Raw genomic sequence first — 18278 nt, forward strand, 5'->3', positions numbered from 1 at the left:
AAATCCACTGCTTCCAGACAAGCCCATTGTGGAACTCACTAAAGCTTCACATGGCACTGAATCAAGTACTCCAATCTGGATAAATCAGACAATTTTGAAATACTATCTAAAGGCTGTTAAAGAGGGGTTTGTAGGCTTGTGTGAATTTGTATTTTTCACAATATCTGGAAAAAAAGCAGCTGTGATATATATTTAACAAATAAAAAAAATATATCTAAGGATTCACTTGCAGCCCAGAGGGCCAATAACTGTATCCTGGGCTGCATCAAGAGAAGTGTGGCCATCAGGTCGAGGGAGGTGATTCTCCCGCTCTACTCCGCTCTCTGGAGTACTGCATCCAGTTCTGGAGCCCCCAACACAAGAGAGACATGGACCAGTTAGAACAAGTCCAGAGAAGGGCCACCAGGATGATCCGAGGGCTGGAGCATCTCTCCTATGAAGACAGGCTGAGAGAGTTGGGACTGTTCAGCCTAGAGAAGAGAAGGCTCCGGGGAGATCTTATAGCGGCCTTCCAGTACCTGAAGGGGGCCTACAAGAAAGCTGGGGAGGGACTTTTCATAAGGGCAACTAATGACAAAACAAGGGGAAATGGGTTTAAACTGAAAGAGTCGAGGTTTAGATTAGATATTAGGAGGAACATCTTCACTGTGAAGGTGGTCAGACACTGGAACAGGTTGCCCAGAGAAGCTGTGGATGCCCCCTCCCTGGAAGTGTTCAAGGCCAGGTTGGATGAGGCTTTGAGCAACCTGGTCTAGTGGAAGGTGTCCCTGCTGATGGCAGGGGGGTTGGAACTAGATGATCTTTAAGGTCCCTTCCAATCCAAACCATTCTATGATTCTATGAACTGCAGGAAGTAACAAATTAGGGCTAAACAAGGTTTCTTCAGCAAAAACTACAGCGCTTTTTCTTCAATATAAGTGTAAAGTTAAGCTTCTTTTAAAAGTCTTTGAACTATTGAACTAAACATGTGCTTTGTTTCTGTGCAAAAAACATGAATTCCAGGAATCAGATTATTTTTCTAGAATGAGTAAACCTATGATTGTGATTTCTGTGAAGAGATCAGATGTGGTTATCTCAAGTTTTAAGGGAGTGTCTACTTTGAATTTCAACAAAAACCCATTTTTATGTAGAACTTCTTTTGGGCTCAGCTTTCAGCACTGATTAGGACTAAAGCAAAAACATTCAAAATTAAACTAATTTTAACATCAAATAATTGTTAAAAGGCACATTCATATTAAAATAAATCTCAGACATTCCAATACCTCAAGCACTTTATTACACATTTATTTTTATGTGAACTAGTAGTCCCTCTAGAACTTCTTCACTACACATGAAATGATTCATCTGCTTGCTTGACTTTCAGCAAGTATCAAAAACTGTAAATGTAATGCAATCATTTAATCATATATGCAAGGCAGTATAAGTACTATATTCAACATTTCAGAGGTCAATTTTAAACGTTTTTCCTCACGTTTCATTACTGTCCATCTACTTTCTGATTTACATACACAATACTTCACTATATTCTCACCAGTGAACAATTAGTTGTACTCTTGCCATAACAAAACCTTATTTGCACCTCTATTCTGATTTATGAAATCTTATCTGTATTTAATGCAAATATTTAAATAGTAACTTACAAGTTAAAGCTAGTTTATGCTAATGCATTTGAGAGTCAAACATTACAAGCTTTCTTTAAAAAAAATACAGATACAGATACAGATAACTGTCTTAGTCAATATGAAAGAAATTAGCACATGCTTGCTGCTCCTGAACTGCACCAGCAACTTAACTTGCCAAAGACTTTCACAGAGCAATGTTTCATGTATTTTTCACAAATGATGCACCAAATCTGTAGTCACCTAGCACTGGAGGCAAGCCATTAGGGTTAACAAAATATTACTAGCACTACATTTATTGCCTATGAAACAAGACATAGATATGAAATTCTAGGAGACAGCTTTGGTGGTTAGCAGGTTTAACTCACTGGATTTACCACAGAGGAAAAGGGAAGATTATATAAATGCAGAGTGGGACTTGCTCCTAAAAAGCTCCCAGTTTACCTCCTAATACTGAAGATAAAAAAGGTATTCTTAAGTTGAACTAAAAAAAAATAATAAAAAAAAATCTTTATTCTAAACAGTGCCATTAATAACCTGACAGTCAATATTAAAATAAAAAGTAACCATTCAAATTCATAAATAGAATTTCAAGTAAAATGATCTGGTTCCCAACAGCTGGGAGATACAAGGTGCTCAGTGCTGTTGAGGAAAACAAAACTAAAATTATCCTACAATCTACCTATTTGATACCTAAACAGGAGCCTGTTAGAGGTGTCTTGTTTAAAGATCTCCAGTTGTATACATGCAAATCCCTGAAGCTCCAATACTTCACACAGATAACCCTCAGAATTGTAAAACATTTATTCTATTATATTTTTGCTACGTGAAACAAGACAATCATATGAATTTAAGTTTTCCTAATGCATGCATCACCACAGTACTGGAAATACAGGAAACCGTATCTCCTTCTCAAATTAAATGTTGATGCAGCTTTGCATATTCTTTTACAACTAACCAAACTTAACACTGTATTTTGTCATTTAAAGCAAATGAAAAGCAACTTTTCAACTAAATTTGCAGCCAGCTGTATCTCACCTACAACATCAAAGCAGCAAGCCTTATTAAAGTATATTTCAAACTGTACACTTGCCTAAATGTTAGGGAATTGTTACCTTTTTATTTAACTTCAGCCAAGTTGAGTAGCCTTTGCTGTCCACATACTGTAGCCCAAAGAACCAGACTTCACGAAGACCAACAGTTTTCACCACCTAAAGATAAATGATCCATAATCATCAGTAATCACTGCAACCAGAATTTTTTAATGGCAATTAAGCTACAGAAACCATCTCAAACTGAAAAGTAATCAAGTTTTACAAGAAAAAAAAAAATAGTAACAAAATATCATGTTCAGGGAAGCATTCACCTCAGAGTTCTAAATAAACTCCAACACCATGTCACCAAACTACCACCTGGAGAGTGCAGCTTACTGCCTACATCAAACTGAGCACCTGAGGAATACAAGACAGCAGACAAGACTGTGATCTTTGAAAGCAGGTCTGGGAAGTGATCTGCAGACCTACAAACTACTAAGTCCACTTCACTAGTAGGTCCATTAAGACCTACAGACATTAAGTCCACTTCAACAGAAGACAACTGGTGAAACCATAACAAAGAATAATACTTGTGGACAAGTATGATGTAATGAGGATGAATCACCTTCTTCAAATATTTTTGAGATCTTCTCAGAGTTAATGATAAAAGGGATAAGGATGATCTAGCTGATAAACCATACATGGATTTTCTGTAAGATTTCTGATCAGTTCTATCACCAAAGGCTACTAAAGAAACAAAATTGTCCTTGAATAGAAGGAAGGCCTTTTTATGGATAAACTAGTTAAAAATAAAGAACAAAAATAAACAAAATGTTTTCACAACAGACTTGTAGTGTAACAACTATGGAAGTCCCCCAGGACTTCGTAGGTGATCTGCAAAAAGGGACAAAACTGATCTGACAAAATCTGCTGTAGAAAAACCTTCCACAAAGATCTGTGAATGAACAGTAAAAGGGAAGATGAACATCAATAAAGGATGATATTTAACAAAAACAAAATACTGTACATAGAAGATAAAAATTTTAATTATGCAAACAAAGTTCTCATTGTAAAGGAAAAAAGCAACAAAGCTGTTATAATACAATACATGTCTATGGTATTCCCAAATCTCTAACACTACATACGGACTGGTCATAGCAACTTAAAAAAAACAGATGCTGCAGCACTGGAAATGTTTCAGAAGTGTTCAAAAGAATTACCAGCGATATTGAATATTTTCTGCATAGCTAAAACAAGAACTAAGGCTACTGACAGAAAAAAGGAAAGGAAAAAATATGACACAGGTCTATAAAACTTGCATGGCATGTAGAAGGAAAAGAGGGAATGATTATTCATTATTTCTCATGATGTAAGAATTAAGAGAATCAACAAAAATCACTAGATAGCAGGTTCAAAGCAAACAAAAAGAAGCACTTTTACTACACAGAATACTGTAGAACTATCTTATATGTCTTTTGCATAGTAAAAGTACATGTGGATTCAATAAGCAGGTAATCAGAAAAGTCCAGCAAAGATTATTAAATAGGTGTAAACTCTGCCTCCAAAAGATCTCGTATGGCGGTACTTACGTATGTTCTCAGGTTGGACCATGCCGGCAAGCTGCTTTACTGAAGGCTGTTTTATGGAAGCATTCAGATGCATGTGAAGTAAATAGAATTTTACACATAGATCCTCCTCCACTTTAAAGTAGTACTATTGGGTTGCAAAATTAAGATTTTGAAAATTAGAAAACGTCACAAAGGTAGCTGTGCAAACTTAGTTCTGATGCCTTTCATATTTGTATTAGTACTTAACACTCGTTCAAGTGCACCTTTTGTCCTCCTCTACCCTTTCAACTTCAAGCTCCTAAGTACAGAATGGACAATGTTCATGGATCCAATCTGACTCCTTGAGTGAACAGTTATTTTCTCCAGAATTCCTACATAATTTACGTTAGAACATAAGAAATGTTAAGAACAAGTTTATGTTACTAGTACGGTCCTAAGTAACATTAAATTTGGTGTCCCAACACAGAAATTTCAGACCTGCACTTCTTTTGGCACAGATCTCCTACATGATGCTGACCAAACTACTTATGCCTTTATCAGGTGACTCCAAGAATGCTCTTTTCTTTGCAGCTGTCCAAGTCGAGCCTTTGTACCTGATCAGCTCGCTGAGCTGCACAAGTCAGTAAGAACTGCAGATGCTCAGCAGTTCTGCCCATAAGGCATAAGGATGTAAATGCTCATGCTCATGTCAAAACATTTTACTCTCACCTGCTAACTACGGTCCTTGGACCGACATGTGCATTATTTCAATACAGACAACTTGTCCACTGCAATGCAGAGTTACATGTTTGCACATCAACACTAAAAACCAGCTTCCACGTTAGCCTGCTTTACTTCAGACTCCACAAATAAGGAGAGAGCATTGTCTATCACTGCCTCTCAGCTCAAAGGAAAGAGTAAAAAAATTCCTGCAATTTTGTACTAAGATAATATAAGCACTTACTCAGTGCAGTAGCATGATATGAAAAATAAGTACAGAATAAGAAACTGAAGAATCTAATTCTGGCTCAAAAGATTCATTAAGTGGTTTCAGGCAAGTCTTCTGTAGAACAGATTTATCCACCAACACATCCTACAGCTTGACTATTAATAGGCAATAAAAACTTCCGGAAGAAGAAAAGCAATCGGAGCAATAGACATATTTTGGCAAATTGAAACATACACATAAAGACAACCTAGCAAGAATTTAATTGAGTCAGCTTCAGAAAGATCATAACGGAGGCTTCTGTGACATCTGGAAAGGACAGTGGGGTATAACTTCGAAAAAAAGGAGACAACTCACTCATTCTTCCTGAATGGCAACTACGGTAAACCAGAGGTACTGATGCTCAGTGCTAACACCTTATTGAAAACTACAAAATAGAACAACCCCCACCATTGCCACCGGAGTGTGGCAACGTAGCCGTCGTAGGTTTCTTCCCTTCCTAGGAAAGTTATATGTGCTAAACTGGCTGACTGAATGAGGACAGATACCCTCTTGACCACTCTGACCACTGACAGGATGGACACAAGGACTAAGGATCAATAGTTTAAAGACATCTCTTGAAATACAAGTAATTTAAAAAAGGTGGGGGGGAAGAGTTGTGAAATACTTTACTGAGTTTCACAATGGAAGAGAAAAGAGAAAGCCACAGACCTCAAATGCTGAGCTCTTGCCTCCTAGCAGATGACGATGAAAACACACACATGAAATGGGAAACAAACCACTAGCTCCAGAAACACCAACTAAAAGCTTTAAAAGAACCACTGACTGAAAATAAGGACAAGTTGTTCACCAAAAACGCAGAGGAGCACTACACAACAGTTAAATTCACAGAGAGGTAAGTTTCTGCAAGCAATAGCCAAGAAGTCTACTGTCATGTCCACATTTCTGCATAAACCTTGAAGACTAACCCTCTCAATAAAAGTGCTATTCAGTTCTCTTTCTACAGAGAAACATGCAGCAGATTTATTTCTGAAAATTTTGTGCTGGTTTTGCAACACAGTTCATCTCTTGATGTTACTCTGTGGAACTCACATATGAATTTAAGATCAGGCTGAAAATGCTTCTTTCCTTGCATGCAACTATGCTGGTTGATTTTGCTTGACTTAACAATTTTTCAATTTAAACTTCCAGAAGTTAATTGTAAGAGCTGGTGAGATGTCAAAAGCCACACAGTGAACTGAGGAACAAAATTGAAGAGAGCATGAAAAAGAATTCAGAGCTGTATCTTTGTTCCCTGTTTGTGAATGCCCCAATTTGGATGAACCTGATTACCTGGGCATAAGACGTTACACAGCAGAATGTCACCCCACCCAATACTGCAGGGCAGAAGATAGCAAAGGTTGGCAAAAGACAAGTAACAGCTCAAGGCTGCTGTGCCAGAGAATACCATACTTTTTTATTTGATGGTGGTGTTGGTTAGACAAAAAGCAGGACAGTCCCTTTCTTCAATAACTCTCTGTAAGAGTCATGGAGTCTATTCCTACGTAGAGGCTGAAGATCTACCACTCCTCATGTTAGAGAAAGGGGCAAGGGTTGAAGTGTTACGAGTCAGACAGTCATTTCAAACAAAAATTGCAAATGAAATTTCTTTCCTCTAAAAGAAAAAGCTCAGTGTTACAAAACAATAAACATTCTCGTCCCTTCAACTTACATACCAAGAAATTCAATTGACTCTTAAAGGTCAAATAAAAGTTTAAGAGTTCTTAAAGAACTCTTTCAGTGTGTTACTTTCTCTTAATACCCATCATTACATACACTAAGCACCTATAAGAAAGTGGGCAGAAACAACAGTTCTACTAGATATAATTGTTGATATAGTTAAACTGTTTTGAAGAGTAATTTCTAATATTTCTGCATTTTTAACTATTGCATACATCTTGGTTTTAGATAATACAATGTATTTATTGGTTTCTCGAGGAAAAATGAAACCACACATTGACAAGGTTCTATTCTTAACATTTTCTAGAACACTCCACAACCCAGATAAAAAAAATTTTTCAAGATTCTGATGGCTAACATCACATGAAGTGAATTCATTTAGCCCATTTGACTTGTGTACAACAGATACACTATCCAGTGAGAATGTGTAGTTCTGATGGGTCTGCAATCCAATAAGCAGATTGAAGCCATCATTTTCACTCTTCCACTTAGTCTTTTTTTTTTTTAAACTTAAATTTCAAACTAGATCATAGAACAACATTACTTTTCTAACATTCAGGAAATGAAAACGTACCCACAACATCTATCTGTGGAAAAAAAACCAAAAAACAAAAAAACCCCATTCGCTTCCTTAATGAACTGTTATTTTTACATTCATTAAGAAATAGTGAAGGCTATATAAATTTCTCATATACATAATTCTAACAATTATATTACAGTTGCAACTATGATACGATTAGACAGAAAAAAAATCACATTAATTTCAAAGTAGTTCTATACAGATGATTCAGCTGAAGCATCACTTTTAACCTATTTATACAGCCTTGTCTTTGAAATTAATGCATTCCATGAGAAGAAATGAGGAAGTTCCACCTAACAGAGTCTAGCTTAGATAAATGTAAGCAAAAACATATACATATGTTCTCATATATATGAGAAAACTTCTACTTTCTCAAACTATTCCTTAATACCCACAATAGTTTTTCACGTTTGTACACGTACATACACAGAGACACATATACGTTACCTGATCAAAGAGCTGCTTGCCTGTTGTATTGGGCTGGATGGCAAATTCCAACTCTGCATCCATTGTGGTTACTCTGACATTGATCTGTAGGAAATAAAGAAATATATAAATCAAACTGTAACAGTGTAATGCTGTTCAGCCTGGAAAAGAGAAGGCTCCGGGGAGATCTCATAGCAGCCTTCCAATACCTGAAAGGGCCTACAAGAAAGCTGGGGAGGGACTTTTCATAAGGGCAGTTAATGACAGAACAAGGGGAAATGGGTTTAAACTGAAAGAGGGGAGGTTTAGATTAGATATTAGGAGGAAGTTCTTCACTGTGAGGGTGGTCAGACACTGGAACAGGTTGCCCAGAAAAGCTGTGGATGCCCCCTCCCTGGAAGTGTTCAAGGTCAGGTTGGATGAGGCTTTGAGCAACCTGGTCTAGTGGAAGGTGCCCCTGCTGATGGCAGGGGGGTTGGAACTGGATGATCTTTAAGGTCCCTTCCAACCCAAACCATTCTGTGATTCTATGAATGCTTCTATATGCTGTGATTAGCCTGTAAGAAACAATCTATGGGGAGTAAAATCAACAATTTTAATGGTCTTGTATACACACAGAACACAGCAGATATAAAAATTAAAAAATTCAATCTGTAGAAAGTCTCCTCTTTCATTTAGTATAAAAGCATATTCGGGATAATATTTAACACTAGGTTTAGAGGTACAACCAGAGAACAAAGTTCAAAATCAATTTAATGGGATAGCTGATGTGGTTATTGAACACTCAGAGAACACTGGGACATTCAGCTACTGAGCACTACCTTTCATTGGGCTTCCCAAATGTGCGCAAAATAAAGTTCCCTAGTCATATATATATATATATATCATTTTAAGGTATTTGTATTTGGCAATATAAAAAGACAAGTAGCTTCCTGCCCTGACATTTTTAAAATTAAGAGGTTCAGCAAAATAAAGTATATGAGACTAGAACTTGTACACCTCAGGACAGACTAATAGCAGACTTTCATCAATAGACGGAGGAACTATAGAAGTCAGCTGCCCTTAATACTAATCGCATTCAATTCCCTTATGACAAGACTGAAAAAACACTGCTATTCAATGAACTACCTCTCCTGAAACAGAGGACCATTTTCCAGATGACTCCTGACAGTCACTGTTTAAATTTGTTCTAAAACAAGCAGACAAATATTTCAGGAGATATCTGGAAGCCTACCTTACTTGGAAGTACAACAGTCTGTTCCAATTTCTCTTCAACTGGTACACACAGAAGTGAGAATTTTCATGAAACAGAGCAAAGTACTAAATGCATGATACTGTCTGCTAGCTGCTAGAATGATCTCCCATTCCTACTACCATGCTGTCATATTTTATTTATCATAAAGTGTTAAAGGACAAATCTACTTTGCTATAAATGCAAAAACCAGAAACATGAAACTTATTTAAAGCACACAGATATATTCTAATTTCTCTCTCTCTACTATGAAGTATGGAACAGGAATAAATTAGGGCTTGTTTTACAGGTTCTTGCACTACCTGATCTATGCCTATGTAAACTGTTTCCATTAATAACTGTTTCCCTAATTTTGCCACCAGGTGGAATACTTTGAGAAGTAAGAGTCTGGAAAAGACTCAGTAAGAGAGAACACAGAAGGCAGATCTGAGGTACGAAAAAGAAAACTGGATAGAAGTTTGCTCCTGTGCAACAGATTAAGCTTGTTCTCTCCTTTCTCAGTGTCAATGTAAACAACGTTGGGCATGAGCTGGATACACAAGACAAGAATAGCGGGAGTCTGAGGACCTCTAGGTTATGGACCTGCAAACAAGGAAGATAGCAGAGGGTTAGCATTTTTGTGTGTGTGTGCAAACAGTGATAAAGAACAAGAGTTGAAAGCTTTGGAGTAAAAGATAGTAAACTTTTATTGCAAAAAAAATTAGAGGGTGAGTGTCAGGAGGAGGGAAAAGAGGTGTTTTCTGTACATTCTCTCGCCCTACCCATTTCGAGGGGAAAAAAAAACTTGCTTATTCTCGAACAGAACAATTCCTTTTAAATGGTAGGTCTAACACTGCCAATTGCACTAGTTTAAGTGTGTGTGTGGGGGGGGGGCCTGGGGGGGGTGTTGCGCCTTGATTACAATAAGTTAATTTTTTTTAAAGCAGTTTTTCAATTTTAAAAATGAAGGCTATTTTCGGGCAGATACAAGTAAGCAAGTTACAAGGGATAAGGCTAAAATGTAACTTTTTTAAATGCCAAAGCACTCTGTTACATAAGAGCAGCACTGCCAAAACAAGAAGCCTCACAGAAGATCTACAAAGCACAGCAATTAATTGCAACAGACTTTTTGAAGTTGCAGCAGAAACTTAGTATATAAATACCCTTATAATAAATGTCACCTTCTACAAATGCAAGAATTACCACCTGAAAGTCCATATGCCTCACAAGAGCTAAAATACTCAAACAGTAAAATAATAGATGTAATACAGAGGCAAACTGAACACAGTCTGTAGATTGTGTTTGCTTCTGGACGTTACTGCCTCAAATAAAAGCACCTTGCTGTAAGAGTACACAGCTGCTACATCTGCAATAGATAAAAATACCCATTAGGAGTATCTAGTCACTGAGATGGATTACAGGTCTTAAGCAATTTTCTTTTTCTTTGAACTTCTGATTAACAGATCACCCAACTGCTAATTAAAATTTACACCTTCAGTTCTACTAAGAAAGTAGCAAATTAAATGACAGCAATATGAAAACGTTATCTTTTATTATACGAGTTATTTAAGAAGAGACCTACAAAGGTAGCAGTACACTTGATCATTTTTCCTTCTGTAGGTATTTGGACTGACTTAGATATTTCACATACAAATACTGAGGTTTTTACAATCTTTTCACAGCTTCAGCTATTTCTGGGCATGGAAAATAAGAAAGTCGCTTCTGGCAAAACCTGAGACTGAGGTTTACTTATCTAATCCAAACCTTGGTCACACAGCACACTCTCAACAAAACCAAACCTTTGGTGTCAGTTGCATTGTCTGAAAACAGAGCTAACCAGGTACATTAAGAAGAGTCATGGGTGAAGTTTCCACATTATAAATAAGGCAGAGAATTGGGGAAACATGGGCAGAGAAAGAAGGCCCAGGAACTTCAGCACTGGACTGTCACTCATGTCATCTGCTGTTGGGTATCCAGCTACTTTAAGCAACACTCCTAAATGTGACACTAGTGACGGGGAAATTATCTGAACCACAAATTATGAAGACTGACACTAATCTGAACATAATTACTCTAAACCAACTTTACCACTTGAATACAACAACAGGAAGGAGCTCTTGCAATGGGGACAGAGAAACATACGAAGGTTTCCTGTAGCAAGCGCTGGAAGGCTACCGCTGTCCACACCACAAGACTCATTTTACCCCTGCTTTTCAATCTCGCTCTCACCAGGATTACACATCCTCCTTCAAACTTCAGACACTGTGACAAAGCACGAGACAAGACTTAGCTGATTACTTCTGCTGCTCAGCTGTGAGGCAAATCCCATTCTGCTGTGCACAGGCTCAGGGTAAGAGCTGCAACAAGTCTCATTTGGTATATACACGTGTAATTTTGACTGAACTCTGAGTAGATGCCTTATAAGGATTCTAACTCTGGTAAACTAATCAAGAAACTCTCTAGGTGGTTCTGCAACTCACAGGAGTATGCCTGAGCAAATTTTTATTTTTTATTTAAGATTTAAAACGTAGCTATATGTAAACATTATTTTTGGTGCCACAACTTATGTCACTTATTACTGACCTAAAGAGTTCTATGCAAATATCAAATACCAAAACATCACGGTGGTCATGTCTGGGAAATACATTAGAATGCTACAGTAGGCTTAGGGACTGGGTAACTTGGATTTTGTGAATCCTCTAGCAAGGTCCACGTGGTGTGAGATCCCCTCCTCCTCACAGATCAAGCAATGTCAAACAGGAACTGCAGCTCCGTGATGACAGACAGAACTGACACCCGGCAATACAGCACCCCTAGACCAGCCCTCTTACATCCAGCACCAGAAATCACTGACTTGGGCCACTGGGACATACACAACACAGTGAAAGAAAAAAAAAAACCCAACAAACAACCAAACAGAACCCCAACCAAACAAATAAAACCCCAACCAAACAAAAAACTCTCGATGCTTCCAACACCCATGGAGCGATATACAATTCTAATGCAAAGGATATAGAAAGGCTTAACAGCTCCCACGTTGATGTTCATCCAGAAAAAGCGAGGACAAGTGCACTCTTGTGCTGAGAAGAAGGTAGCATTAAAAAAAAAAAACCAAACAACAAAAAACCCCCCACAACCCATAGGCAAAATGTAAACACTGAGTTTGCCTCTTTCTGGCAGAATTTAATCCTGAATATATCGTCTTTATGCAACTATATGTTAAAATACATAAACCAAGCATCTAGACAAGCACAGGCTGTATTTAAAGGGCCATAATGGAAAGATAAAGGGGCAGGTTAACAAGTTTGTGGGGTTTTTTTGTTTTGCTTTGTTTAAGTTATAAGAAGAAGAAAATGAATAGCTCTGTTTCCTTCAGGTGGCTACTTTTAAGAGCACATTTTATAAACAAAGCTGCTGTAAGAGGGTATAAAGAATGCAGTGAAGTTTAGCAGAGCACAGCAAAGTCTGCTGGACATTTAGGAAAATGGTAACTGCAAAGCTGTATTTCAGAGCATCAAATATCTCTGTTTAGAATACCAACACCTACCTCACAGCTTTTAGAGGTGATTTAGCTTGGCTCATTTGCCTATTAGTGAACAACATAAACAGGTGGCCAGGGACAGAAAACTTTCACCATAAAAGGATCACCAAACATTTGGAAAAAAAATTGCTACAAAAAAATGTATTTTTGAAATCTATTTGTAATAACTTTTGTAATAAACTTTTCCCAAATAATAATGCTTTAAACCCTTGCATTATGACAGTTATCTTCTTCATCTTGGCATCAGAACCAGCAGCCTGAGTTCATCTGTATTTTACCAGACTTGCTTCAGAATGATTAAACGCAGTCAAGGGAAAGGGAAGAACACACACACACATACATCTTGATTATTCTTCGGGAAGGGAGCAACTGATGTTTTGATAACAAATGTTGCCAATGGGTTATAAGGACATTTGCCACTGCTCACAAAATAGTATTTATAAAAAACAATCTAAAGTAATTTATCTATTAAATAATTTATCCAAACCAATAAAGAATACAGCCAACAAACATACCTGGAACAATAAACATCCGCGGGCACATATTAAAAGCACGCATTTCATATGAGAATTATATTTTTGTTGTATTCTTTCACTGCTTTAAGGAGCTGAAGAAAATATTTCTACACTTTCTTGTAGTATCTAACTTCAACCCTCTACAATTTAATGGCCTGTTAGAGAGTCACCATATTAACCTCTGAACCTCCCCTCAAATGTAGATACTCAATAGAATATGCACAAAAACCTATTGTTAGCTTATTAGTCTAATACTTCCTATTACTGTACTTCAGGCACCATTCACATAATTAGTCATAGCACTTGAGCTTTCATCAGGAAGCCCAAGACTGAGTAGGTGCCCGTATTTAGTAAGAAAGCCATTTAAAATTACATGAAAAAGGGTTTCAGACATTTTGCCTTGTTTAATCACATGTAAAAGCCACAAGTCCAATTCTTATTTATAGGAAAACTGCACAGAGCAAAAAAGTTTATTTCAAGAGTTTCTTCACACTAGTTCAGCCCATTACGGTATCAAGTTTGCATATTAAATTGTTTTTGTTACTGAGTAGCAGGATATTGGTCCCACTGCTTTACACACTGTATAAATACAGCGTGCTTTCCACATCAGCCTCAAAGCAGACAGGGGAAGAGATGCAAGAGAAAAATTAATGAAGAAGATAAGATAAAAAAATAAGGATTAAACAGCATTAGGAACAGAAGGCTACAGAATAATGGCAAATAGATTTTACTAATAGACAAATCAAAAGAAAGCAGTCCTCCAAACTGACCATCGGTTGCCTATTTGTGCTACAGAAATAAATCATACAATCAAAATATAATTCAAATACTGCACTACACATCTCAAAGACTTTCCTGTAAAACAACACTCTACTCAAAAATTAATTTATACGCTATTTCAATTCAACCACTTCACAGAAATTAACTTGATCTTGTAAATATTAATTCAAATTTTAAATATCTATATTATTCCACAATCTAATACCTACTCCTTCTGAACACACAACATTGTAAAATGCTGAAGTCTAAAAAAAGAATTCTTTTTAATCTTAGTAACTTTGACATCTACCCTTGTTACTACCCAGTGTAATGCTTCCTCTTCTGTGCCTCGCAGTCTTGTACAAAAAAGCTGCAAACTACTAGCAAAAACGGCTGACAATTTTAACTCCTCTTATACGCTCTAAATGCAACAAATATTTCAGTCAATTAAACCTAATCTTCTTAGGCTATGAAATGATTAACAGTTACGTAACTAATGATGTCTAATTTTAGTTTCTATGTTTCTATTTTTGGTGAAGATCTGGGAGAATAGCATACCGCTGAGAAATATTCTGTATCTGGTTTTTTAGGAAGAAAGTACTGAAAATAAGATTCAGCAAATATTCTATTATTCAGTAAGCAGAGAATTAAGCACAGTAAAAACAGCCCTATTAACACCTCCAATTTTGATTACAGTAGCAAAGACCTAATTGTACAAAGTCACTAATTTTTTTTAGAGGGATCACAACAGAAACTAAATTAAACTTAATTCTGCACTGCTAGGCAGAATTGAGAATATTAAGTCTCAGAACAATTTTGTTTTAAAAGGAGATGCTGACTGAATGACTTAAGAGAATGGAAAGCCACTTTGCTGCATGTACAGCCAAAGTGAACAGACAGACTTTCCTACTGAAGCAATCAAACAACAAAATGTTGCATTTATGTATATTTTTCAGACACCTATTACTTTAATATCTCAGGACAATATATTAAAGTCACTTTTACCCTTTTAAAACAGCCTTTGCACTCAAGCTATTTAACCTAGTAGCCTCTAAGACAAAAAACCCCAATCACATAAAAACAATGAACTTTACTACCACATATAAGATCATTCACAGTGGCATGAACCTTACTTCAGATTGAGACTTCCCAGAAAAATGAAACATACTCGCTTTAACATTCAACTACGCCAAGATCCGTTACTGATTTCCATTTACATAATTTTGTCTGGAACACTACAGAACTTTTCAACATGAAAGCAAAAAAGTGAAAATAAAATCTATTCCATTGATTTTTCTGTGATTTAGTGTTACTGATTTAATTTAAACCCATCTATAGCTTAATTATTTGTTATCACAGAATATCTCAAGTTGTTAGGGACCCATAAGGATCATCAAGTCCAACTTTAACTATTTTGTTAAATAACATAACAACAACAACAACAAAAAAATCATTCCAAAAACGTGGACAGAATTTACTTATAGTTGTACTGCACATTTACATATTTACATATTTGCATATTTACAAGGCAACTAGAATTGCCGAAAACTATCACTTGGACCTTACAGCAGAATCTGGAAAAAATTATATATATATATACACCTAAATAGGTCATAGTAATACAGAGAAGAAAGCTGTAAAATAAAACTGTCAAAATTCTCACCAGTTATGTTAACTGGGTTTTCTTAGTTCTGTAAAATCTGATCCATGATTATTTCATTAGTTTTCAGGTTAAAAGACCTCCAATAATAAAACTACAGGACACTGACAATCTTATTGCAACAGCTGTCGAAAATAAAGAACAAGGAGTTGAAGCACAAATAGTTTCCGGACTAGAAGTACATTTGGTTATTGTGAATTGTCTTTAAAGACAAGTGGTAAGAGCTACAGTGAATAAAGAGCAAGAGACCTTCTACAGCCCAGTACTATCAAACCCCAGCAGAACAGCAAGACCCTTCAACGAACAATGTTGGATTCATTAAACATAAGCAATGACCAGGCTCTTCTAGTCTCCAAAGAAAAGAAAAAAAGAAAGAAAGAAAGAAAGAAAAAAAAGGCAAAAAAGCCAAAGCCATCTACTATGTAAGAAGCAAGTAGCATGTGTGCTACTCCTTCATTCACTGATTATCAATTGTAGTTACAGCAACCTGTAGTTTAGGGGAAGAAATCCACATGACACTTTTTGAGAAATATAATAAAATTATTTTCATTTCTTAATGGATCCTTTCACTTGGCTTCCTTCTAAGATCTCACATGCACTTATATCGTCAGGAGACATATGAGAACATTCCAACATATGAGAACTCTTTAAGCAAGGTCCCTCATAAAAGGGAAAAAAAAATTATCTCATCTTTGGCATGAGTCCAGCTTCTTTCCTAAACTCTGGTAGCTAATTTCCATTCTTAGGGTGGACTGTGAGCTCTTCCAGCACTTCTGCAATCTCAGTTCTAAGGAAACTGTTTTTCTTGGGAACAACCCTAAAACTGTATCTCCTACGATTTTCTCAGCTCCTTAAAAATAGAGGGAACCGTGCCTGCCTAAATTTCACAGTTCCAATCCCACAATTTAAAAAGAAGCAACCTCACTCAGGCTGTCATTTTTTTTCTAATCATCACTTCTGTGACTTCACTGCTCTGTAGCTGCATGGAGCTGGGGGCCTCAGGAGCCACATGGGCCCACAGTGACACTTTGCCTTATTCTTAAAATACAGTTTTCCAGTTGAAAAACTGTATCAAAGGCACTACTCAATTATCATATCCAGTACAGAAAAAGCTCAGAAAACAGTATGCTGGTAATTCATTTTCCTGCCCTTAATAGTGCAGGTTTCTGTAAGAAGGGGGTAGGATACGAATAATTACTTCCAACTTCAGAAAGTGCCAAGATACTGCCCCCAGTCCACAGAGAGGGGAAGAAGAAATTACAGAAACAATATGGTATGACCAGTTGATCAGTCAGCAGACCAACAGCAAAGCTCAGAACAGAACTTCTCACCTTTGGACAGCCCCAGGCTCACGTTATTCATTAAGCTGTACCCATCACAAATACTGGTGTGCCACACAGACTATTTACACTGGTGATTTCTGATTAATAGCAAAAACTTTTTATACATCTGTGGATAGGAATGTATATCTGTACACACACACACACACAGACATATTTATTCTTAGTAACAGATCTGCCCTGCTCCTAATCTACTACCTCAATGAAACATCAGTAAACAAAGAAAGCCTGAAGGATATTCCATAAACCAATTGAGTTGAATAGAAATAATCTCCCCTGACAATTTGGTTCCTTTTCTGAACGTTTTGCTCATTGGATACAAGGGGAAGATAGAGCCAAGTCATTTAACACACAGCAAATGAAATCCTAAGCAACCAATATTACACCAACAGCAGAAGAAACAAGCTGCTGAATAATCATCTCCTTAAAGAATTCTAGAACTACTATAGAAATAAAAGTTCGAGATTTTTTTTCCCCCTGGATAGAAAGTGGATGAACCTTTATCTCAGCTGAAGTGAGATCAATAGGAGGCCACAAATATTGCTTATTTCCTCCCTTCTACGCTTACCTTCTAGGTTATACCCTCTACCACGGTAAAACTACCACCTAACTTAGTGCTATTGCTGTCCCAGACACTTTACACGTGTTCTGTCTTTCCCTGCCAAATCCTGCAGCAAATCCTTCCACCGCTTCTCACAGTCATTGAGTCAGGCCCAAATTATGCCTCCATTAACCACTGTTTGTCATCTCATCTCAAAGTCAACAATTCCTGAAAAGTCATTCCTCCTGCCAGCCAAATGGGCTCTAAGTTCATCGTTGTTTGTAAGCGCTGCCCCCATCTCCAAATGTGCTCCATGCAACTTGCTGGAAGGAGCTTTCTTGACCTTTTTTTCCACATATTAGTACTAAAACTATTTCAACTCCAACTGTACATTATCAGATCTTATGAAATCCAGAAAGGGTGGAGTCAAAACAACTCAACTTGTAATAAATAATCACTCTAAAACATTAAAACCTTGGTAGATTTTAGATGAGTAAGAAAACAGACACTTACTGGTTTCGGCATTTTCCTTGTTTTTCTTATTCCCTTGTCCACTGAAGTCTTCTACAAACTCTTTGTCCTCTTCTGTCAAAAACAAAATGAAAAGAGTTGTTTTTAAATTAATCACAATAGAGTTCATGTACATCACAGCAAATAGTACAAATCCCAAAGCAGGTAAACAATTGCTCTACATGTACAAAATACACTTTTCAGTAGATAATGTAAATAAAAAGCAACCAAATTTGCGAGTACCAGAATCTACAGGTCTCTAAGTAGTAACCTCCTTTTTAGTTTTTGTAGAATATTAAAACTCTAATGT

The 18278-nt window shown here is 36.8% G+C and overlaps 1 protein-coding gene across 1 annotated transcript in view; it reads right to left on the minus strand.

Annotated features, from left to right (window-relative positions):
- RDX (radixin) overlaps nucleotides 1–18046 on the minus strand; it is a 42736-nt gene extending 24690 nt beyond the window's left edge. Inside the window, 3 exon segments of the mRNA XM_010165445.2 lie at nucleotides 2735–2830; nucleotides 7893–7976; nucleotides 17972–18046. Coding sequence (XP_010163747.1) covers nucleotides 2735–2830; nucleotides 7893–7976; nucleotides 17972–17983 — 192 coding nt within the window. The 5' untranslated portion in view covers nucleotides 17984–18046.
- Nucleotides 18047–18278: the final 232 nt, after the last annotated feature.

The sequence above is a fragment of the Antrostomus carolinensis genome, unplaced genomic scaffold (genome assembly GCF_000700745.2).
Source record: "Antrostomus carolinensis isolate BGI_N321 unplaced genomic scaffold, ASM70074v2 scaffold14033, whole genome shotgun sequence".
NCBI classification, from domain to species: Eukaryota; Metazoa; Chordata; class Aves; order Caprimulgiformes; family Caprimulgidae; genus Antrostomus; species Antrostomus carolinensis.